Here is a 20,670-nt window from a genome sequence, read left to right on the forward strand (position 1 = left end):
CACACAACAAAGTTACCTGACCTTGAGTGTTCCAGAAATTAATACAAGCAGGAGCCTCTCTGGGTACCGTTCCTTGGTATGAATTACAAACATCCAGCCTTATCACCGCTAGCAGCCGACGCTGTCTGAAAAACATGCCATTAACTTCAGAGAGTGCAGTCAGTTAGAAGAGCTTAACTGAGAAGTAAAATGACTGAAAAGAAAATCGGCTGTTTCACCTCAAACCGGGACACTTGGCTCGCTCACGCCGCCATCTGCAGCCCCGCAAGGCCTGGGCCGTGCGCTGCCGGGCAGACACGACGACACCCAGCGAAGGGCGAGGCGGGGGCTGTCACACCGACCGGATGCGGGATGTCACGGCGGCGAAGCGCCGCGCTGCCGTTCCCCCGGCCCGCACGCAACCCGCAGCGCTGCCCGCCCGCGGCCCGCCGGCCGCCAGGGCCCGCCAAGGGCGCTACTTCCGAGCGGCCCGAGGGAAACCCTGGCGTCCGTTCCGCCATGGCTGGCGCAGGTAAGGGCGTACCCCGTTTCTGCCATTCCCCTTCCCGCCTTCTCCCTCGGGCCCCAGCTCCGCGGCGATGAGCCGGCCGGGGCTGAGGGGAGGCGCCCGCTGCCCCCGCGCCCCGCAGTTATTTTGATCCCGGCCGGAGCCCGTATCGCCCGGCGCTGGCTGGGCTGCGGCGCGCGCCCCGCCCCGCCCCCGCCGGCCTCGCACCCGCGGCCGTTGCAACGGCCCGCCGTTATAACCGCTGTTACAACCGCCCGCGGCCGCGGCGCGGCTGCCCTGCCTTCCCCGTCTCCGCTTCTTCCTCCTCCCCGCCGCCACCGGAGTGAGTGTCCCATGGGGGGCGCCCGCCCCACTCTCCGCCGCTCCCACCTGCTGCCCCTTCCGCCGGCGATGGGGGCCCCGCGCCGCCCGCCGGCCTGTGGCGGCGGGGGAGGAGGGCGCTCACCCGGCGTCCGCGGCTCCGGGCGGCGCCTTCCGCGGGGGGGGCCTGACGGCGCCCCGCCGGGGGAGCGGCGCCCCCGGCCCCAGGGTGGGGGGCGGTTATCCGGGAGCGCAGCGCCGGGGCGGGTGTCGCCGGGCGGGCAGCGCCGGCCGGTCCCGCTGTCACCTCCTCGCCTCTTCAGGGAGGCCGCCTTCGCCCGTACGGGACCGCAAGGGAGCCGCAGCGCTCGCCAGCCTCGTGGAGGCGGTGAACGTGTCCGGCTGCGCGTCCCTGCCCGTAACGCGGGCGAACTCGGGCTGCCCTCCAAAACCGGGGGTGGGGTGGGGTGGGGGGAAGGCCGTGTGTGCCTGCCCGGCTCGGGAGTACGGGCGCTTCGCCGCAGAAGCGGCGCTGCCTCTTCGCAGTCTTCAGCGGCTGGCTGCGTCTGGTTGTGTGTTTTGATGAGAGGTGGGTTATTTAAAAAAAAAAAAAATTGGCTACAGCAAAAGTGCTGATCGTAGTTAGAAGTCAAAACGCCATTGGGACGTAGTGTTTACTGATCACTGGTTATTTGGTTGTTTAAGGCTACTTAATACGTATTGGTATCTAGAGATTTGCTTTGGTGCACACAGTAAACTGACCATCAAAGTTTGTTAGAAGTTCCTAACTTTAAAGCTTAACTAATTTCCTTTTTGTTTGTTTTTTTTGAGGGGATGGGGGTGGGAATCAGGGGAAGAAAAGCAAGGGAGGTTACAAGGGAGGTCATTCAGCATCCTATGCTCAAACTAAAGTCAGACTTGCCTTTTATGTTTTTATACTGAGCTTAAAAATGTTTTAAAAAACGTTCTTTCTCAGAAACATTAATTTATCTAAAGCACAGCAGTAAATTGACCATTTGGGACTTTAAAACTGTGCAATGCCCGTTACCTGACGTGGTTTATTGCTGCTGTGTATGCCAGTGATGCAATTCTCAAGCAGATTTCTGAACCAACTTTTGGTTTGGGTTTGGTTTTGGCTGTAGAGTTACTTGTGAAGCTCATTGGCAAGCTGATGACTTTAAATTTTAAGGATTCAGAGCAGTTTAGTGCAACTTCATAGCTTTTGATCAGAGGGCATAAAACAAAAGCAATTTAAATGGAGAGAGCTTGTCCAACTGGGAGGACCGCCTCTGCAAAACTTCCTGTAAATGCACCTACAAGGAAAAGTAGATTGAGCTTGCTCTGCTAAATGTATAAACAGGCAAAGCATTATATAATGTGCAGAAGGTATGAAGGTTGATCAGTACCAGTAGGGAATGGACACATTCCTTCATTTTCAAATGTCTATTTTATTGTTATTTCAGTTTTATATGCAAGTACTGAAATCAGTCAATACTTCAGGTGTTTGCTAAGAACATATATTGATTGTAGATTATCATAAATATGTATTTTAGTGGTAGAAACAAGTAGATTTCATGTGGGAAGAAGCTTTAGCATGACAATACCCTACTTTCAGTTTCCTAAAATCCGCATTTTTATTAGCGGATCATTTGACAGTGAAAGTGGTTAAATAGGAAATTGGTTATATTTTTGGGTTCTTCAGTGTGTTTTCCTTGATATAGCTTTAAATGTGAGGCTTTACTATGTGGTTATTTCACAGATGCTTAAAGGTGTGCTAATGTCATCAGACTAGAGGTTCCCAAATTGCTCACTTCTTGGAGGTACTTGAACGCTTGCCAGTTAAATGGTAATTCATGCACATGTGCAAAGCTGCACACAGGCCAGGAACCTGCTGATGCTCAAACAAAATAAGTTTGTGGATGTGTGCTAAACTCTTCTTAGGATATGTATTGGACGGTTTATAGTAGAGCTTTTGAAACTCAAATATTTCAAAGGCTATTTCACCTCCAACATGTGGGTGCATTTTTTCTTACCACAATCTTTGTTACATCATGTCTAAAGCGAGCCTGAGGCTCTTCAGGGCATCGTTGGATCTTATGTGTCTGAATATACTTAATACACTTCAAGGAACTGAAGTTAAAAAGATACCTTTTCTTTTAAAACATGTCACAATTTAACTTTCTAAATATGTTTCCTTGTTCACCAAGAACTTAAGGTAGAGTAAGCACTTTGTGCGTACTAATCACTGTATCAGATGAGTAATACGTTATGTGTTTCATAAATAGGAACAACTTGGTATAATCTATCGATGTTTATATGATGATTATTATGACATGATTTATAGAAGAGTATGACCTAGGAATGAGTAGAGCACCTAAAAAAATTACAACTTGTTAGCCTTAACAAATGCTTTTATGTTGCTTTGAAATTACATGGTGCATCGTGCTTATGTTGTTGATAAGTCAGTCTGAATAATAGGTTATTCTGTTTGTAGGAACTCTTCTCACAAGCTTTATAGTTTGAAATAGATTGCAGACAGTTGAACTAATAGTCTGCTAGTGATCTGCAGAGCAGAAAGTTTTGAAACTGGGTCATTTACTGCTGCCACCTGTGTATTGGTGCCATAGTGATGTTGCTACTTTGAAATCTATTACCAGTGATTTTTTTCATTAACTTCAAAATGGCGGATTAATAACTTTCTTGGTACATTAGAGAAAGTCTTCTCAGAAGCATATGACTAGCACTAATGCAGAACACACATGGAAACAACTCCAGGTACTGATGTTTGTTTGTTGGGCTTTTTTTTTTAACTTGCAGTCTCACTTGAGATATTAATGAGCCATGTAGATGCCACAAGCACACTTTGTTTTCTTTACAACTCTTGAAGATTTATTGTTGTACTCCATATTATAAGGAAAGGAATTGTCTTGCATTTAGATAGGCTTCGGCCAACTGACTGTTAGGAATATGTAACACTTCTCAGGCTGCCAAACTCTTGAAACTATTGTAAAGGCTGAGATGATTTTTCAGAACCTAGTTTGATCTAAGGAATTACAAAATGCCATGTGGTATTTGAATGCTTTTTTTGTGTGATCAAAAAGCCTCTTTGAGCACAGCCTCAAACTCAAGAATGTCCATGCTTTAATTTTATCGGACTGTTCATATCTATAATAATAAAGAACAACACAAACTATAATTCTCTGTTAAAGGGGGAAAAAATACCTTTTAAAAGGAATGGCAAACATCTATGCTTAGTTGAAAGCTGTTGAGACCAGCCCATTGGTTTCCTTTGGGGAGGGGAGTCAAATCATGGGACTGAAATAGAATAATGAATGGATAGAATTGGAAGGGACCTTAAAGATCACCTAGTTCCAAGCCCCCTGCCATGGGCAGGGACACCTCCCACTAGACCAGGTTGCTCAAAGCCCCATCCAGCCTGGCCTTGAACACTTCCAGGGATGGGGCATCCACAACCTCTCTGGGGAACCTGTTCCCATGCGTCACCACCCTCACAGTAAAGAATTCCTTCCTGATATCAAGAGTCCCTCCCCATCTTTCCTGTAGGCCCCCTTTAAGTACTGGAAGGCTGCAATATAAGGTCTCCCTGGACCCTTCTCTTCTCCAGGCTGAACAACCCCAACTCTCTCAGCCTGTCTTCATAGGAGAGAAGCTCCAGCCCCCTGATCATCTTCATGGCCCTCTTCTGGACTCTCTCCAACAGGTCCATGTCCTTCTTATGTTGGAGGCTCCAGAGCTGGACTCAGATGGCGTCTCACCAGAGCAGAGTAGAGGGGGAGAATCACCTCACTTGAGCTGCTTTTGATGCAGGCCAGGATGCAGTTTGCTTTCTGGGCTGCAAGTGCATGTTGCCAGTTCATGTTGAGCTTCTCATGAACCAACACCACCACCATGTCCTTCTCAGGGCTGCTCTCAATCCATTCTCCACCCAACCTGTATTTGCGCTTAGGATTGCAGACCTGGGTGCAGGACCTTGTACTTGGCCTGGTTGAACTTCATGAGGTTCACATGGGCCCACCTCTCAAGCCTGTCCAGGTCCCTCTGGATGGCATCCCCTCCCTCCAGCATGTTGCCATGCCACACAGTTTGGTGTTGTCAGCAAACTTGCTGAGGGTGCACTCAGTCCCACTGTCCATGTCACCAACAAAGATGTTAAACAGCACTGGTCCTAGTGCTGACCCCTAATATTATTTGGTAAAATTTGGCTGTCAGAATTGTAAGTGTGGTATTAAAATGTGAGGGATGGCATGGTGGTAGGCCCCAGTGAGTCACTGGATCCATCTTTAAGTGTTGCAGAAGTGGGATGATTAGATCCTGCTGTAATACGAATAGGTGTATTGAAATGTCCTACTAACTGAGTTAGTAATGTCAACAGCTCTGCTAGAATTACATGAAAAATAATCTATAGTCTTATGTATTTGCAGTTTCCTCTACAAGCTCATTACTGTCCTTTTTTTTTTTTTCTTTTTTCTGTTCTGTGGAAACAAATGCAATTCAGGAATAAACTTCCATAAATTAAATTAATGTTGTTACTGAAGTATTTCAGTGAGTCATAACAGCAGATTTCCATGGGTTGTACTTACTTAATATGCTTGTCAGCAGGGCACTTCATTGCATGCCAGATACAGTCAAACAGCAAAAGTACACGTATTTTTGTTGCATTTATTGAAAAGGGAGAGGGGAGTTTGCAGCCATATTTCATAGTGATGTAGAGCTTCAGCTACTATGGCTAACTGACTCCAGCCTGTTTTCATCTTTCTTTATCTCTTGTTCTAGAGTGACTAATAACTGTATCTTGATGATGTTTTCTCTTCAGTTGTATTTTCAAAGGATCTAGCTGCTATCACTGCAGCTTGAAAATATGAAAAGTTTTCAAGTTGTATAGGCAAAATGAAGTATTTGGGACCATTAGCAACTGACAACTTAATAAATACTGTGTTGTGCTGTTCATTTATTTATATGAAAACCCAAATATATCACAGTAAGTAGACAGAGACTAGAAATGCCAAGGTTTTGATTGACTAGAGTGCACTAATATTTTTTTAAGCCAAATACAGTAGAGAGTTTACAAACTTCCAGTGTTAAGACCGTTGTGGTCTGGAGTAGTGCCAAGAGCACCATTCAGTATTGTAAGTTCATGTTAATAGTGTGACTGAGCACTTACCTTTGGTGCTGTTTTTCTGTGAAGATATATCTTTAATCTTCTCTCTGAGTTTCAGGTTTCAACTTACTGCATGTTCAAGCAGTAAGAGTGTAGCACCTCTGTGCTGTAACTAAGCTCCTAAGCAGGGTAACAATAGTTATCGAGTATTAAAATGCGTTTAACAACACACGCACAAACCCAGGAAAATCCTAACTTACCCTGTTATTTAATCATTTAAGAGAGTAAAAAGTGCTAATTACTTATGGTGGTTTAGATGTTATTGATGTGTTTTTTTTAAGCTGTGGTCTGATCAGAGAGTCTGAACATCAGCATCAGGTAGATTCACGATTTGATGTCAAGTTTGTTTTATTCTTAGGATACAACCAGCTTCATACGATAAGCTTCATTTTCTGTTTTTGAGAGAAATAGAATAGGGTAACTTTTGTATGAGAAGAATGCTATTCACTGTAACCTTTGTCTTTGGCAAACTTGATTAAGACCAGTATTAACTTACTTGTTCATTCTCTTTCACCTCTGAGAACTAAAATGTAATGCTCCTTTTTAGTAATATTCTGGGGTAATGGTCACAATGGTGACCATTTACCATAACATTGGTAACATAGCATTGTTTCATGTTGATAATGTCTGAGCCTCTTTAGAGCACTATACAGCTTTGTCCTTGAGAAAGTCTGAAATCTAGCGACAAAAAAACAATCTCTTGAAATTTCTGTAGATTCTCATGTTCTTCTGTAATAGTAATTAACAAGCAACACATTTGTAGACCATCTATGCAGACATTCAACTTATGTTCACAGTTGTCAGACTGTAAGGAATCCTTTCAAGCAGTGCATTAAAAAAGTATTTCACTGCACCTATCTATTGTAGTACATTAACACAGCTAGGTGTTTTCTATGAAATGTATAATCACTGATGAAATAACATCACTTTTACCTTCTCCCACTTCACTAAACTTTGCATGGAAAAATTGCAATTAGCCAAATATTCTTATACCAAAAATTTAACTTTTACACTGGGTACATGATTTGTACTTTGGAATGGCATTGGGATATACACATTGGTTATAGCTATCGGGGAGCAATGGAAGGCATAAGTGTCTTCCCCAGTTCTGCCTCACCCCAGTACATCCTCTGTGTTGTGCTGTAAGAAGAGGCGAGCCTAATGTTTGAGAACAGTACCAGCCACAAGCTGCTTACTGAATCTCCAGTGGCTTGGGAACAAAATGATACTGCTTGTAAGATAAGGAATAAGGCTGCTTACCCAAGACTAGAGCCTGCATATGCCTAATATCAACTTGCATTCTTTCTCAAATCGTATGTTTGTCAGGCTCCAGAGATGGCATCTGAAACAGTTTTGGAGCACTACACTATTTCCATACCTTTTTGGTTTTTTCTTTTTTGCCCAGTAGATCATGAAGGCAGACTTCTTTTAGAGCCTTCTACTTGTTTTTTCCATCAAACATAAACTCTCAGGAACAAATGTATATGCCTAAAAATAACTGCTGTTTTATAGATTATTCATTCCTTTTGTAGTTTTTGTTAGAATACTTAAGATAATACAACTTATTAAAATATAAAGAAATAATACTGAGTTTTGAGGCTTTTTAGTAGTAATCCTGCAGCTAACAGATATGAATTAATGATTGTTTCTATAAACGCTGTTTTCATTCTTATTTCTGTGCTACTTTCCTAGGAAACCTAATAACTAAAAAGAAGCCAGCTCAGTAGAGTATCGTATGTGGCAATGGCGTCTGCTCTAATCAGTTCAGTTCCTACCACTGCATCTCGTTTTGCTTTACTACAAGTCGAAAGCGATTCCGATTTGGAGCCTGGAAAAGGAAGAAACAGCCAAGGTGCCAGTAAATCTCAGGCTTCTGGGGGAAGATCATGTACAAATGAGAAAAAGAGACAGAAAAGGAGAAAAAAGAAAGAACAGCAGCAGAGTGAGGCCAATGAGGTAAAGGGATTGTATTTTCAGTAGTGAGTAAGGTTGTTAGCTCATAAATAATTTTTGCTGTCTCTGGCAAGTCATTGTTCTGTTTTTTTAATGAAGCAAATGCTACTTAGTCACAGAGACTGCCTTTTTTTTATCTGCTTTATTAAGAATTCTTTATATAAAATCAGGATACTCCCTACTATACAAGTTGACACATTGAAAATTTTAAATGAGAATAAATTGCTAGGTTTTACTTTTTTGACAGCACCACTTGAATAATTAATTTCTGATGAAGGGCATGACCTTTCTAAAAAGTGATTAATAGGAAACAGCTTGTTTTCAGAGGCTTGTAGGTAGTCAGTTCTAGTTGTCTCCTCAGAAGCCGGCATGTTCAAAGGTGCTTTCAAAGTTTCTGTTTCTTCTTAGGAGATAGTTAGACCTACCTACTCTATTTGAAGAACTTTAAAATCTGCTTTCCTAAGTTGTAATATTCAGATCTATCCATCACTCCAGCCCCTTAATCTATTAAATCCAGAGCCCTATTTTTTTTTTTTTGCTGTGAATCGGGGCGCGGAGTGAAGAACAGTGGTGATTTTTCTGACATTATGATTCTTAATTGGAAAGTTAGGAAATTAGGAAGTGAGACTGAAAGAATTGTTCCAGTTTCTGGATCTGTTCAGGCAGCTTCTGCCTGGAACTGAACCTATCTCCTATCAAAAAAGTCCCCAAACCCATCTTCTTTTCTTTTAGTATCTATTAAACTTAAAATCTTTGACATTTTGGTATTTGCAGTAATGCTAAGTAAAGTGGGGTTTTTTTTCAGCTTTGTTGCTATTCTTTTTATATTGAAGATTAAGTTTTCGATAAGCGTACCTTGATGTTTCTTTATGCCTTCCTTAACACCATCAAAACTTTTAACACCATCAGAAATAATTGTGTGGATGCATATGCACTGCATATATCTACAGAAATTCATTTCCATGGAAATGATACTTATTCTTGTGATTGCAGACAGGCAAGTAAGGGCTGACTCATTTTCTTCACCCCAGTGTGTACTATGTCAATGGCTATACTCCACTGAAATTATAAATCAGAATGGCCTGCACCAGTGTTCTTGCCAGCACTGTAATCTGAAGATGGAAGCAGGGGTTGTAGTGCTGGTGCAGGCAGCAAAAGAGACAGTAGCCAAGCAAAAGGCAGTATGGCAAGGGACTGTTTGGAGGGGAAGGAAAACAATTCTGAAGTATCTGCATTATTGTCTGAGTTTAAGTAACTTTAAGCTAAGGTGAACACTCAATGAGATGCGATAAACACATTAAGGAGAATACTGCCATTGTTCTTTGTTTCCTCTTTCATCTGATAATAGCTTCTTTCTCCCTTCCAGGAGCCTTTATGTTAGTAGATTGTATTGGTGCCTTTATTTTCACTCCAAGTAAGGACCAGAGTGTCAATTCATTTTTAAGCTTGACAGTGAATGTCTTTGAGCTGCCAAATTTGCAGGTTATTTGTTATATATCTAATTTTACAATTATGTAAGGTATATTTAAGATGGCACTGTTGTATCCATATGGTGCAGTGATTAAAAATAATTCTTATTGCAGGTTCTTAAAGTGTGACTAACTTTAGATTGTTGTTAAACTGTAAGGATTGTATACATTGTTCTTTTCTACCTGAACCTCTAGTTCCTCTGTTTGCCAGTGCCAAATCTGTGTATAATACCTTTTCTTTGGTGTTATATTTAATTTGGGTCAGATGTGAGCACACCATAATACCCAATCCAAAATGAAATCTGTTGGACACAGTTATTTCTTCAGATTTATTGAAAGTATTTTCATCTAGAAAAACATGTTTACTTTTTCAGTGGTTTATGTTATGTGGCTGTGGTGTTTCTGATCCACAGTTTTCCATAATTTTACAGTATGGTGTGTACCATAGATGATTAAACAAAAAATATATCCTAAACTATGGAGTAAGGTAAAGAACATGCATATCTATTTGCATGTGCCTGAATGTCTTTGTTAGTCCATTAAGACTGTTTCTGTATACTTGTCAACATTTTGATTAATGTTGAAAATAACTGTTTTTCAGCTCAGAAACCTTGCTTTTAAAAAGATTCCTCAGAAGTCCTCGTATAGAGGCTGCCTGTCTCAGCATGAACAAAAACTGCATACTGCAATGCAGAAGGACTCTCGGGAAGAAAACTGGCAGGAGTGGAGACAAAGAGATGAGCAGGTACAGCTTACGGTATTTAGCTGTCTTTGGCTTTCCTGAAATACATTACTCCATGAAGTTAAGTTTCATGGATAAAGAGAGATGGCTGGAGAGCAAGCAAGAAAATAACTGCCATGTAGAAGGAAAGGTTTCAGTGGAAATTCAGGCCACTTCTTCTGTTAGAGACAGTTTAGAGCCAGCACATGCCGCTCTTTGCGCACATCATAGTTGGACTGCGAATACTGGAGTATGGTAAGAGGAATTTATATTATTTGGACAAAAAGTAGCTGTGTTACCATGGAAGGATGGTGAAATGTTGTGGTGGGAGCAAAGCTGGGGATGTTTTGGTGGAGCAGTATATGGATACTCAGTATGGATCCACAGTAAACTGGGCTTCGTAAGTTCTGTTAGGCATGAAATAACTACTTCCTTTCTAGGTAACAAAGAGTACTTGAACTTTTTAGCACACTAGGGTAGTCCTATCAGTGTAAGAATCTCTGTATTTTAATGTTAGAACATCTATTTGGTAATAATATTGTTAATAGTGTTCATTAACGCTTGAACAATACAATAGAGATAAAGCAAAGACTGACTGTGCCTGTATGAAGGCCAATATAATGCTTTCACTGTGTTTCTTCTTTCCAAAGCTACCGCAAAGAGAAGTTACACAGCAAAATGCATTTAATCCAAAACAGTAAAATAATCTCCACCTTGAACAAATACAATAGTTTGCTGTCCTTGTGATGCCAGTTAGGAAGAGTACTTATAGTTAAAACTAGCCTTTTGGGGTTTTGACTTGAATTCAGCATTTAAAATTGTCCTTTTTGATACTGAAGAATATACAGTGATTTTCTTGTATGGTGTTTTAAAATTATATGAATGTTACGAATTGTTCGCAGTACTTCAGCTATGTCTTTTTTCGGATGGTGCTTAAAGAAATGTTTTAGTATACTTTTTTAGATTCCTTATAAATAATTGTCTGCTCTGCATCCATTCACTGTGGATAATAGTTAGGGCTGTCTTGTTATGCTTGAAGATGCCCTTCAGAGTATTTAACTTCGCACAAACTTTTTCAAGGCGAATTGCTAATAAGTGACACCAACTGGATTTACAAGGTGTTTCATGAAGCTGTTGGACTTCTATGCTGGCATCTACTAGGATGCTAATTTCTCTTACAGAGAAATTTTTAACTTATGTCCCACCAAAAAAGATGGTATTGAACTGCTTCATGTTTTAATTAAGACACAGTATAGAAAGCCATGTTGATGAAAGACTGACATTTGGATACTGTCCTTGATTTTGTGTGTGTGTTGGTGCTGCTTTGTTATGGGTGTCTCCTTAAACAGAGTATAGCCAAGTTCTTAACTTTGCAAGCTCCTAGATGGTTGCCCTAGCAGTGGAGTAATGACCTAATAATTCTCTTGAAAATATCCAGAGCTAATTAACTTCAGAATTGCTTTTTAAGGTACAGATTCGCTTTGTTCAGAACTTGCAGGTTTTTTTATTCTATGTGGTATGAGGCAATTATTTCAGGTAAAAAACTAACTTTATAGTCTAATTACTTGGTGGAAAATGGTCAGACAAAGTGAACTTAGTTATAAATGATCAATTCTTATTAATTTAAATCTTTCTGATATATAGGCTGTGAAGTTACTGTAGGATCCTTTTATTTTAAAAATAACTTTTAAGCAATTACTGTAATTATAGCATACGATAGTTATAGTTCCAAAGACATATCTGTCCCATTTTTTGAGGAAAAGGAGTAGCTAAATGCTCTCACAGTTCTTGAGGTTGAAGAATAGACTGGCTTGCAGCACCGCGACATTTTGAAGGGCTTTCTGTGGTCACAGTAGACTAAGCATAAAGAATGGAGGTGCAATGTGGACTGTGAATATTTTTCCAACAAATCCTGTGTAAACTTGTCTTTTGCTACACTGAACGTTTAGTGTAATGGTTAACACTGGCATGATCACTGTTAGATTGCAGTGTTGATGTTTTGTAAACATGAAATAATTAAACTTTGTTTCAGGTTATTGGTACGACTGACACTATAGGTTTTGAGGCAACCATAGAGGCTGTAGTGAAGTTTTTTGGTTCATAAATGGTTTAAAGCATTGGATTTTAGACCTCAAAGTGCCAAAAATTTGCCCAAACTCCTTTAAACTTACTTTGAACTTTACCCAGAAACTCTTAAAAATGCGAATATTGGAATCTGATGAGTGGAATGCTACTTGTGATTCCTATCTTAGAACAACAATCAAAATCTTTGCTCTAACTCAAAGTATATAACATGGAGGTCATGTCTCGTTAGGATATTCTCAGTAAAATATGCATAATCAATAGGATTCCTTCTAAAACTGTTATTTCACTCTTCGTAGGTGCTACCCATGCATTATAGCACTGGCAGGCATTGAATTAGCTTGGTTTTTCTTACATGAGGGGAAAAAAGGACACTAGTAAAAATGGTGAGGATTTTAGTTTAATTATGGTGTATGCATTTTTATGCTCTTAAGGAGAACTACAAAAAGCCTGTGAGTCCCCACTGATTTCTGCAGTAGTCTACTAGCAAGGCAGTAAAGGACTTGTGACCCTGAAAGAAAAATTAGGAAGTAAAAGCCAGTGTAACACAAAGAACCATGAACCTTCAATATCCACAGCTATGCTTTATTATTTTTATTTAATATTATCACCAACAGTTTCAGTAATAACTTGTTCTATTGTCTGTAATCTCATTGCCCAAATTGTTGTAACAGTTCTGTTTCAGGATATGCACTCAATGTTACTTTTTTGAAGTAATGAGTTAGTGTTTGTGTATCGCTTCAGTTAAATTACTATTTGTTATGTTCTGTAAGACTATAACTTGAAGAATCCATGGATAACTCTGATTTAAAGATTGTGATCTTAAGGTAAATTTGATTACAGACACAAGGTACAAGCATTAGAGGCTTGATGCATTGAGTATAGTAAGAAGTGAACAGAAGTATATGCTTCGGAGTAGGTCTGAAAAGGCAAATCTGCTGAGCAATAGTCTGTCTAGTTGATCTGAGCACAGGGACTCAGAACTGATATGTTACCAAGGGCTGCAGGTAGTTTTTCCTCACGCTTGTTCAGAACTTGCCCCATACAGTTGCATTCTCTAAACAACTCAGTGGGAGGTGGGGCAGGCACTTGTCTAGCCTCTGTGTAGTTTAATTCTTAAATGACTTGAAATAAAATTTGGGATGTTCATGCTCCAAGCTCTTCTCTTTCCCATGCTCCAAGCTCTTCTTTTTCCCTTCCTCTGACTGTGTCAAAAGCACGACTGCAGAGTGATTTACATCTGCACCAGTCTATCCCTTTCTATTTTTATTGCGGAATGTTGCATGGTACATACGTGTATGCATGGATTACCCTACCTAAGTCAAGTGTCTTAGCCATTCAGCAGTAAGGTCATGCTCCTCTCAGTCCACTGAATCTTGAATTCTGACAGAATGAAGCCTCTTGTGGAGGGTGTTAGAGTCCTTATCAGCTGTTGCTCAGGTATTGGCTTATTATATCACTACCACCACTTTAGGAATATAAACTTGATAGAGTCTATGTATAGCTTTTTAAGAACAAGTTGTTACGTTAAAGGCAGGTACAGAGGAAAAAAGGTAAAGGAAAAGAGAGAGAAGCCATGCTTATGTTGATGTGGTATATGTTAAAGGAAGAATCAGTTAAATTATCAGGAAGTCCGCAACAGCACCACTCTTAAAATTAGCAGAAGATGGTAGTTAAAACTTACAGGAGGTCCCTGCAGCAGGAAGAAGAGGTAAGGTATTCTTTTGAGATGAAGATGACAAGTGTTGGAAGCTTATGAAAAGCGATTTTTGTTACAGGAAAGACGGGGCAAGGGAAAGACCATCTGCAAAGTGGGCTCAGCAGACTTGAGAATGCAGAATTCCCAAACAAAATGGTATTATTCCACATCTATGACAACTTCTTTGAAATGTTTGTTTGATGGCATGCCTTGTTTAGTCAAGGTTGCATCAAATCTTGATTAGTGCTCTTAACTATTCTACTGTCCCTGTGTTTTTTCATAAAGTCATGCTAATTGTATTGTAAGATTTAATAAAAGCCTCTCTTCTCTCAGTTGGAGAAACTGATTGGCAGGAAGGTTCAAGCTGCAACTGGCATATACTTACCTGAGAGGAGGGACATGAGTTTGAATTCTTCAGAGGCAGAATGTGTGAAATCCTAGCCTCTCAGTTCCATGCTTTCCCTTGCCAGTTTGTCCAATTGATTATCCAGTTAACTGATAATTAAGAGGTAAATTTTAAATGGTATACAGCAAGGGATGGTGATACTCAGCACTGTGTGAGAAACAGTGTCTTCATGTTTCCACAGAGGTCAGTTCCACAAAGAACATCTCCCAGTTCATGAGGAGTTACTTTTTCATATTTACCCTCCAAACTACCATACTGCCTGGCACTTTTCCTGTTAAAGCATTGTCAACATTTGTCTTAACTATGAAGCTATTATGTAAATAGCATGGTCTTTCTTCAGCATGGTCTTTCTTCAGCAAAGCTTTTAAGAGAGCTTACTGTAACTTTGTGCGTGGAGCTTTGTGCCTGGATCTCAATTTCTTAAAACTATTAGGTGTACTCCAGAGCTTGCCTATTGGTTGTGCAGTCCCAGCACCTAAGCAAAGGAACCCATGATTTCTAGATTTTTGTATAGGTTTGAGTGGTAGTGAGCCTATAGTTATGTATCCTGAGACAGTCAGGCTATGCATAAAAGCAGGACTGAATGTGCTTGGGAAACTAGGTAGGAGGTGACTGGCTTTGCGAACATTCTGGTCTAAAGCTCTCAACTTTGCTGCTAAAGTAGTGACCTTTGTATTGCCAGCTTCAGACACTCAGTCTTGCCCTGAATTGGGTGACTGCTAGGTAAGTAAATTATGATAGGGTTATTGTTGTATCAGAGATCACATAATGCAATTTTTGGTCAGTTGTTTAATAGTTATAACAACATTGTGGTAGTGCTAATTCTTAATAATTATTTAGGAGCTTGTGTACTAAATTAGGACTTTCAGACACACATAGGTAAAAGTCCTAAATTCATCTTTCCTGTGAATTTACGTTGGTTTTGTGTGTTAACTGTTCTCGTTTTGGTAGACTGTTTTTTTAAAATCCCCTTTTCATTATTAAAATTAATATTCAATATCAAATATTGAATAATGAATATTTTAATTAAAACCTCTCCTTTTCATTATGTTACTGTTGAGTTTTTAGTGTAGTAGACTACAAAGCCTAATTTTTGGTAGATAGCTATCATGGTCAGATTCGATTCAGCAGTTGTGGGTAAAAACAGTTAATTGATTTTTGGGGAATTTCGGTCAATTTAATTTATTGTCAGCTATCAAACCTCTAATCACTGATTCTGATACTGAAAGAAAACAAACACTTAAGGAAAAAAAAACCTCTCTGGTCACTGCAAAATGCCTCCTTCCCCCTCTTTGTTATGCAGTCCCCTCGCTGCAGGTGGTGCAGGAGATGAGGGTCCATTCGCAGGGGCCTCTCCACCAGTAGTGCTCTGGTGAAGCTGGTCCCTGCTCACCGCCCGTGCCTGCAGCCCTTTGGCGTTCCGAGGTGCCTCCAGCCTGGCTGCCACAGTGGGTCCCTGGCTCTTCCCCACCTCCCCCACTACAAAAACCTTGCCAGTGAGCCCCAGTGCAATCAGTCGACGTTAAGCCTGCACCACAAACCAAAGGCAAAACTAGGAATGACAGCACCCCAAAGTTTGCATGAAATCTTGTAGCGGTTTATGTTGAGAGCACTGTTTTGCTGTGTTTCAAATAATTGCTTGAAATGGGCTGCTTTACTGTGGTAAAAACTAGAAGCCATTGTTTGGTTTTCTCTTACGCGAGACTGATAGTATGAAGAAACAATTATGAAGAATGTGTGTGCTGCTTTTACACCATATAACAAATAACTTGTAGGCATATGCAAAACATATGCAAAACTTGCAAGTGTTTTTTCAGAACATGGTTCCTATAGACAAAAAAGCGAGTGTGAGTCACGCAGCCCAATTTGAGTGAAGTGTATTAAGACCACTCCAGTAATTTATTCACTTTAACGTCTAGTGTAGTTTATTCTGGAATTAATGAAAAGGACCTCAGTTTGAAATTCAAAGGCCAACAAAATGATGGCTAAAGTAATTATTTTTACTAATTAATATTTCACTTAAGGGCATGAAAAAGAGAGTTGTTATGAAGCATAAAGCTTCCATTTGGCAACGCATCGCAGAGGGTGTTGTAGTGATTTCTTAAGACAGTAGACCTCAAAGGAACAGAGTTTTGAATTCAGAACAACTTAATCTTGGATAACTTTGCTGTAAACAGTAAGATAGGTTATTAGCTATTTATATATTTAGATTATCCATTACCTACCTCAACTATAGCATCCATATTCTCCAGATAAATCTTTTATTTTGGTTCCATTGAACTGTTGCTGGTACTGGTCTTCTCAGTTCAATCCTTCAACCTTCTGTGCAGCAGCAGCTGGACTTTCCTGTACTTTCCTATTTTCCTGTAACACAAGAAAAAAAGAGGTATCCCGTTCTTCATTCATGTGTGCTGTTCCTAATTCTTTTTCTTAATAGCTTATACATAGAAAGCTTCAAATTTTATTTGCATCTCCCAAGAAAACTTACATACTTCTCAGACATGAAAGAGAAAATATCTTGAAATAATTCAAGTTTTCTTAGTTCTGCTCTCCTTTTAAGGAAAAAAAATAATAAAGTGCGTTAATCTTTTTTTATGCAATGGATGAGTGCTTAGACTTTCTGGTGGTCTACAATGACCATTTTCATCCTTTAGTATCCTCTGGTTTTCATGTTTCAATCTAAAAATAAAATTTTTTTTTAAAGAAATCACATGTAAAAGCAATCAAGATGGTAAAGATGTGCACAACTTATTGTATGCTTACATGCACCACAAAGTTTCCTGAAGCAAGATATTTTATTACTTACAGTACAAAAAGGTAAATTAGCTGTCAATGCCATATGTCACATCAGTGAAATTTCACTTTTTGGCAATTGTAATGATATGTGTATGGAAACTGAAATTTTAGCATGGTCCTAGTGGATTTGTCTGCCTTTTTTTTTTTTTTTAACAACTTAGTCACTTGAAACATTAATTTTGTTTCTTCAGCTGACATCTGAAATGTTTGAAGCTGATCTTGAAAAAGCATTGCTGCTAAGCAAACTGGAATATGAAGAGCACAAAAAGGTATTTGCAGGATTCATTCTACTGTAAAAGCTGTACAACTTTGAGGCTTGAATTTTAAAAAATAAAGCAAAAATCATCCTAAAAGTACCATTTTCTTCATGTAGATTGTTTGCTTGCACTGTTCAGATTCTTACGAGTTCAAAGAAATACTGCATTTGAAAGAAACCATATATAATAATACTGGGTGGTTTGTTTTGTTTTTTTTTTTTAATTAGCCTGTAAAGGTGGAAAACTTTTTACTTTTTCAATTTTCTGGCCTATAAATGCATGGGAATTTTTTAAGAGTACAAGAAGAGATCCTGACCTTCCTCAGAAAAAATTCAGCACACTTGAAGAGTAAGAGAATTAAAGCACTGACTTCTACTTAAGCCTTAAATTGTTAGTTATGGTTGAATCACTTGCATTTTTGCTAACAACTTTTCTCTGGTTTGAGTGTAAATATTTTAGTTCTAATAAGCTGTATACACTTTCTTAGCTGGTCAGGATGCTGTTTTGTGAGTAGTTCTTATGGAACACTAAAGAATAGTTCTGAAAAAGATGAAATTTTTATTTCTAACGGGAGACTGCGTCTTATTTGCAATAATGAGGAGCCAATTAAATGTTATGAAAATATGTAAATTTAAATAAAATTATGTATCCTAAACAAATAAAAATGGCATGTGCACTTTTGTGCAAATACTTCAGTTTTTTGAGATGGAGAGTACCGTATTTCTTGAAAACCAAAGATAAATTTTTAACTTGCATACTAAAAATTCTTTTTTTAAAGTGAAGACAATCTTCAGGCATAGTAGCATAGCATTATTTGTAGACTTTTTGAGAGTTACCTTTGAATAATTTAAAATATATACTAATATTCAAAATATACAGTACATGAGTACGCTGAACAAATCTTGTTTCTGTGGAAAGAAAAGCAGTCCATTTCCATCTTTGCTTTCTATATAACATTTTTTTTCCTTAGCATTATTTAAGATCTAAGATTATTTTTACTCTTAATTAAAATATTTAATTAATTAGTATCTAAGGCTATTTTTAACAACGGGGACATTGATAATTTGCTAAGAATATTAATGTAGATGTGTGGGGAGGTGGGACTCTGGTTCAAATGGCTATCATGTACCAGGCTGTCTGATTTCAATAGGAGTAAGGTCAGTTGGTAGAGCATTGCTGCATACTAATAGCTCTCTGATTTCTACCAAAACAGCAAGCATATTTTCAGAATAAAAAGAAGGTACAGTGGACCTCTGTTTTTTGAAGAAAGTACTAACATTAGTTATTAGCATTATGTAGCACTCTGCCCTCCTGCATTTGACAACCATACATTCACAGTTTACGAGTTGCTGGATAAAATTTGATGTAGGTGATTGGGGAGGTATTAAGCTGATAGTTTATTTGCTGCTTAGTGAAGAGCAATGCTCTACTTCAGAGAACAGAACTGATGTTTAATTGCTGATATGCCTTGCACTCTTTAAACCAATCTCAACCCTGCAGATTACTGTTCAGCTTAAAATCCCTTTTAGTACATGATCACTATTTTTTTTTTCCTTTATAAAGCTTCAGGAAAAGTATTTGGGTATTCAAGAAAATTATACCAGTGGGACTTTATTCTTCTAGGAACATGAAAACGTTGAAAAAACTTCACCTCAGTCAAAGTCTGTGAATAAGAAAAAGAACCAGCAAGGAAAAGACAAGCCTCTCACTGTGTCTCTGAAAGACTTTCAGTCAGACAGTAATATAGGTATGCCTTATCATACCATATGAGCTGTTCGACTTGGAACTTTCATGGTGTGTGTGCTAACAGCAAAATGCCCCTCTGTCTCTGTTTATCAATACTGTGTTTAAACAAACAGTAAATGAGTTGCAGTTAGTGTGTCCTACTGAGTCTGAAAGCTAAGTGTTCATTATATAATAATGGTCTAGTTAGATTAACAGGAAAACAAAAGAAGAGGTTAAGGAAAACATAATTTCATGTAGTGTCCCTGGGGTGCATGGTGGACTCAAACACTCTTAGTGTGACATTTCTTTAAAATCTAGGTGGGTGGTTTTTTGTTTTACTAAGTTTGCACTCCCCAGGCAACTGAGTTTCTCTGTTTCCTGGGTAATAGCAAGTCATTGTTTGCCTTTCTTCATGATAACTGGCTTTTATTAAGATGAGTAAATATTGGAATAATTTATATATGCTCATTATATGCATTCTTATATGTTTAAAATACCTTAATCTGTGTCTATAGAGAAGAGATTCTGAATTTTAGTGAAGAAATCAAGTTAGATGCTAGAAAAGGAAGAAAGTAACTTGTTTTTTAAGGTTTTTCTTCTAAGCATGTTTTTATCTAAATCTGCAATATTTATTAAACACATTAGTTTGAAATAATCCAAATAGAGAAAAAAGATTGAAAGCACAGCAATCTGGAAGGGAGGTATACGTGCTATAAAAGCCTAAATAGACTTAAGAAGAAACAAACCAACAAATTCCTTAAATGTCTGTACCAAAAGCATTGCCTTCCACTTTAAATGAAGGAAATGAATATGGGATGCTGCTTTTGATTAAATAGTCTGAAAGATCTGGGAGAATATGCAAATACAGAAAGTGATGTAACACGTAGTATATAATTTTTGTTTCTAATACTTTAGTAATGGGGTTTTTTTTGTTGTGACTTTGAGAGGAGAGTTAATGTTGAAGAACTCCAATAGATAGGGCTTTCCCCTCACTTCTCAAAATGTTTCAATAGCCAGCTGTACAAGATTTGAGTAACTTACTGATGTAATTTTTTTTTCTGTTCCTTTCAGATAACCTTCCTAAAAAACATGAGGTAAGTCTCATTCAAGCTAGTTTAATAAAAAAGAAACAAACCAAAATGCTGATGTTTAGAAGGCACTTTCTGTAGCGACAGTCAGTTATACATTCTGAAACTGACTGATTTCCATTTGCAAATATTTCACAGATTTAATAGAGATATTTGTCTGCAGTTCCTGTATCTTGAGAACTTAGTATTGGCTTTCTTAGAACTACCTCTTGCTTCTTCAGTTTTCAGATAGTTTTTGATGCAACTTGCGGATTTAAAAGCATATTAAAAAATATAAATTGTAGTACAAAAAAGAAGCAAATTAGATAAAATACTGTGATGCCACTACGTTGTGGTGCATTCCACAAATATTAAAACTCTTAGAGGGAAGAATAGTTAACAGTGAAATAAATCATAAATTAGTGTAGTCATAGTGCAAAATTATTACATTCCAACTCCATGCTTTTGTGTAATCTCATCAGCTAAATGTTAACGGTTAATTAATTTC

General features: G+C 38.9%; 1 protein-coding gene across 4 annotated transcripts in view; it reads left to right on the forward strand.

Moving 5' to 3' along the window:
• The first annotated feature begins 390 nt into the window (after positions 1–390).
• The window catches only part of GKAP1 (G kinase anchoring protein 1), a 28,990-nt gene continuing 8,710 nt past the window's right edge, over positions 391–20,670 (forward strand). Inside the window, exons 1-6 of one of the 4 annotated variants that reach the window (XM_063319265.1) lie at positions 391–511; positions 7,680–7,943; positions 10,011–10,154; positions 17,305–17,382; positions 18,994–19,117; positions 20,167–20,189. In XM_063319265.1, coding sequence (XP_063175335.1) covers positions 7,731–7,943; positions 10,011–10,154; positions 17,305–17,382; positions 18,994–19,117; positions 20,167–20,189 — 582 coding nt within the window. In that variant the 5' untranslated portion in view covers positions 391–511; positions 7,680–7,730. The other 3 variants (XM_063319268.1, XM_063319264.1, XM_063319266.1) reach the window with 3 other exon arrangements.

Source organism: Chroicocephalus ridibundus, chromosome Z, assembly GCF_963924245.1.
Source record: "Chroicocephalus ridibundus chromosome Z, bChrRid1.1, whole genome shotgun sequence".
Classification (NCBI taxonomy): Eukaryota; Metazoa; Chordata; class Aves; order Charadriiformes; family Laridae; genus Chroicocephalus; species Chroicocephalus ridibundus.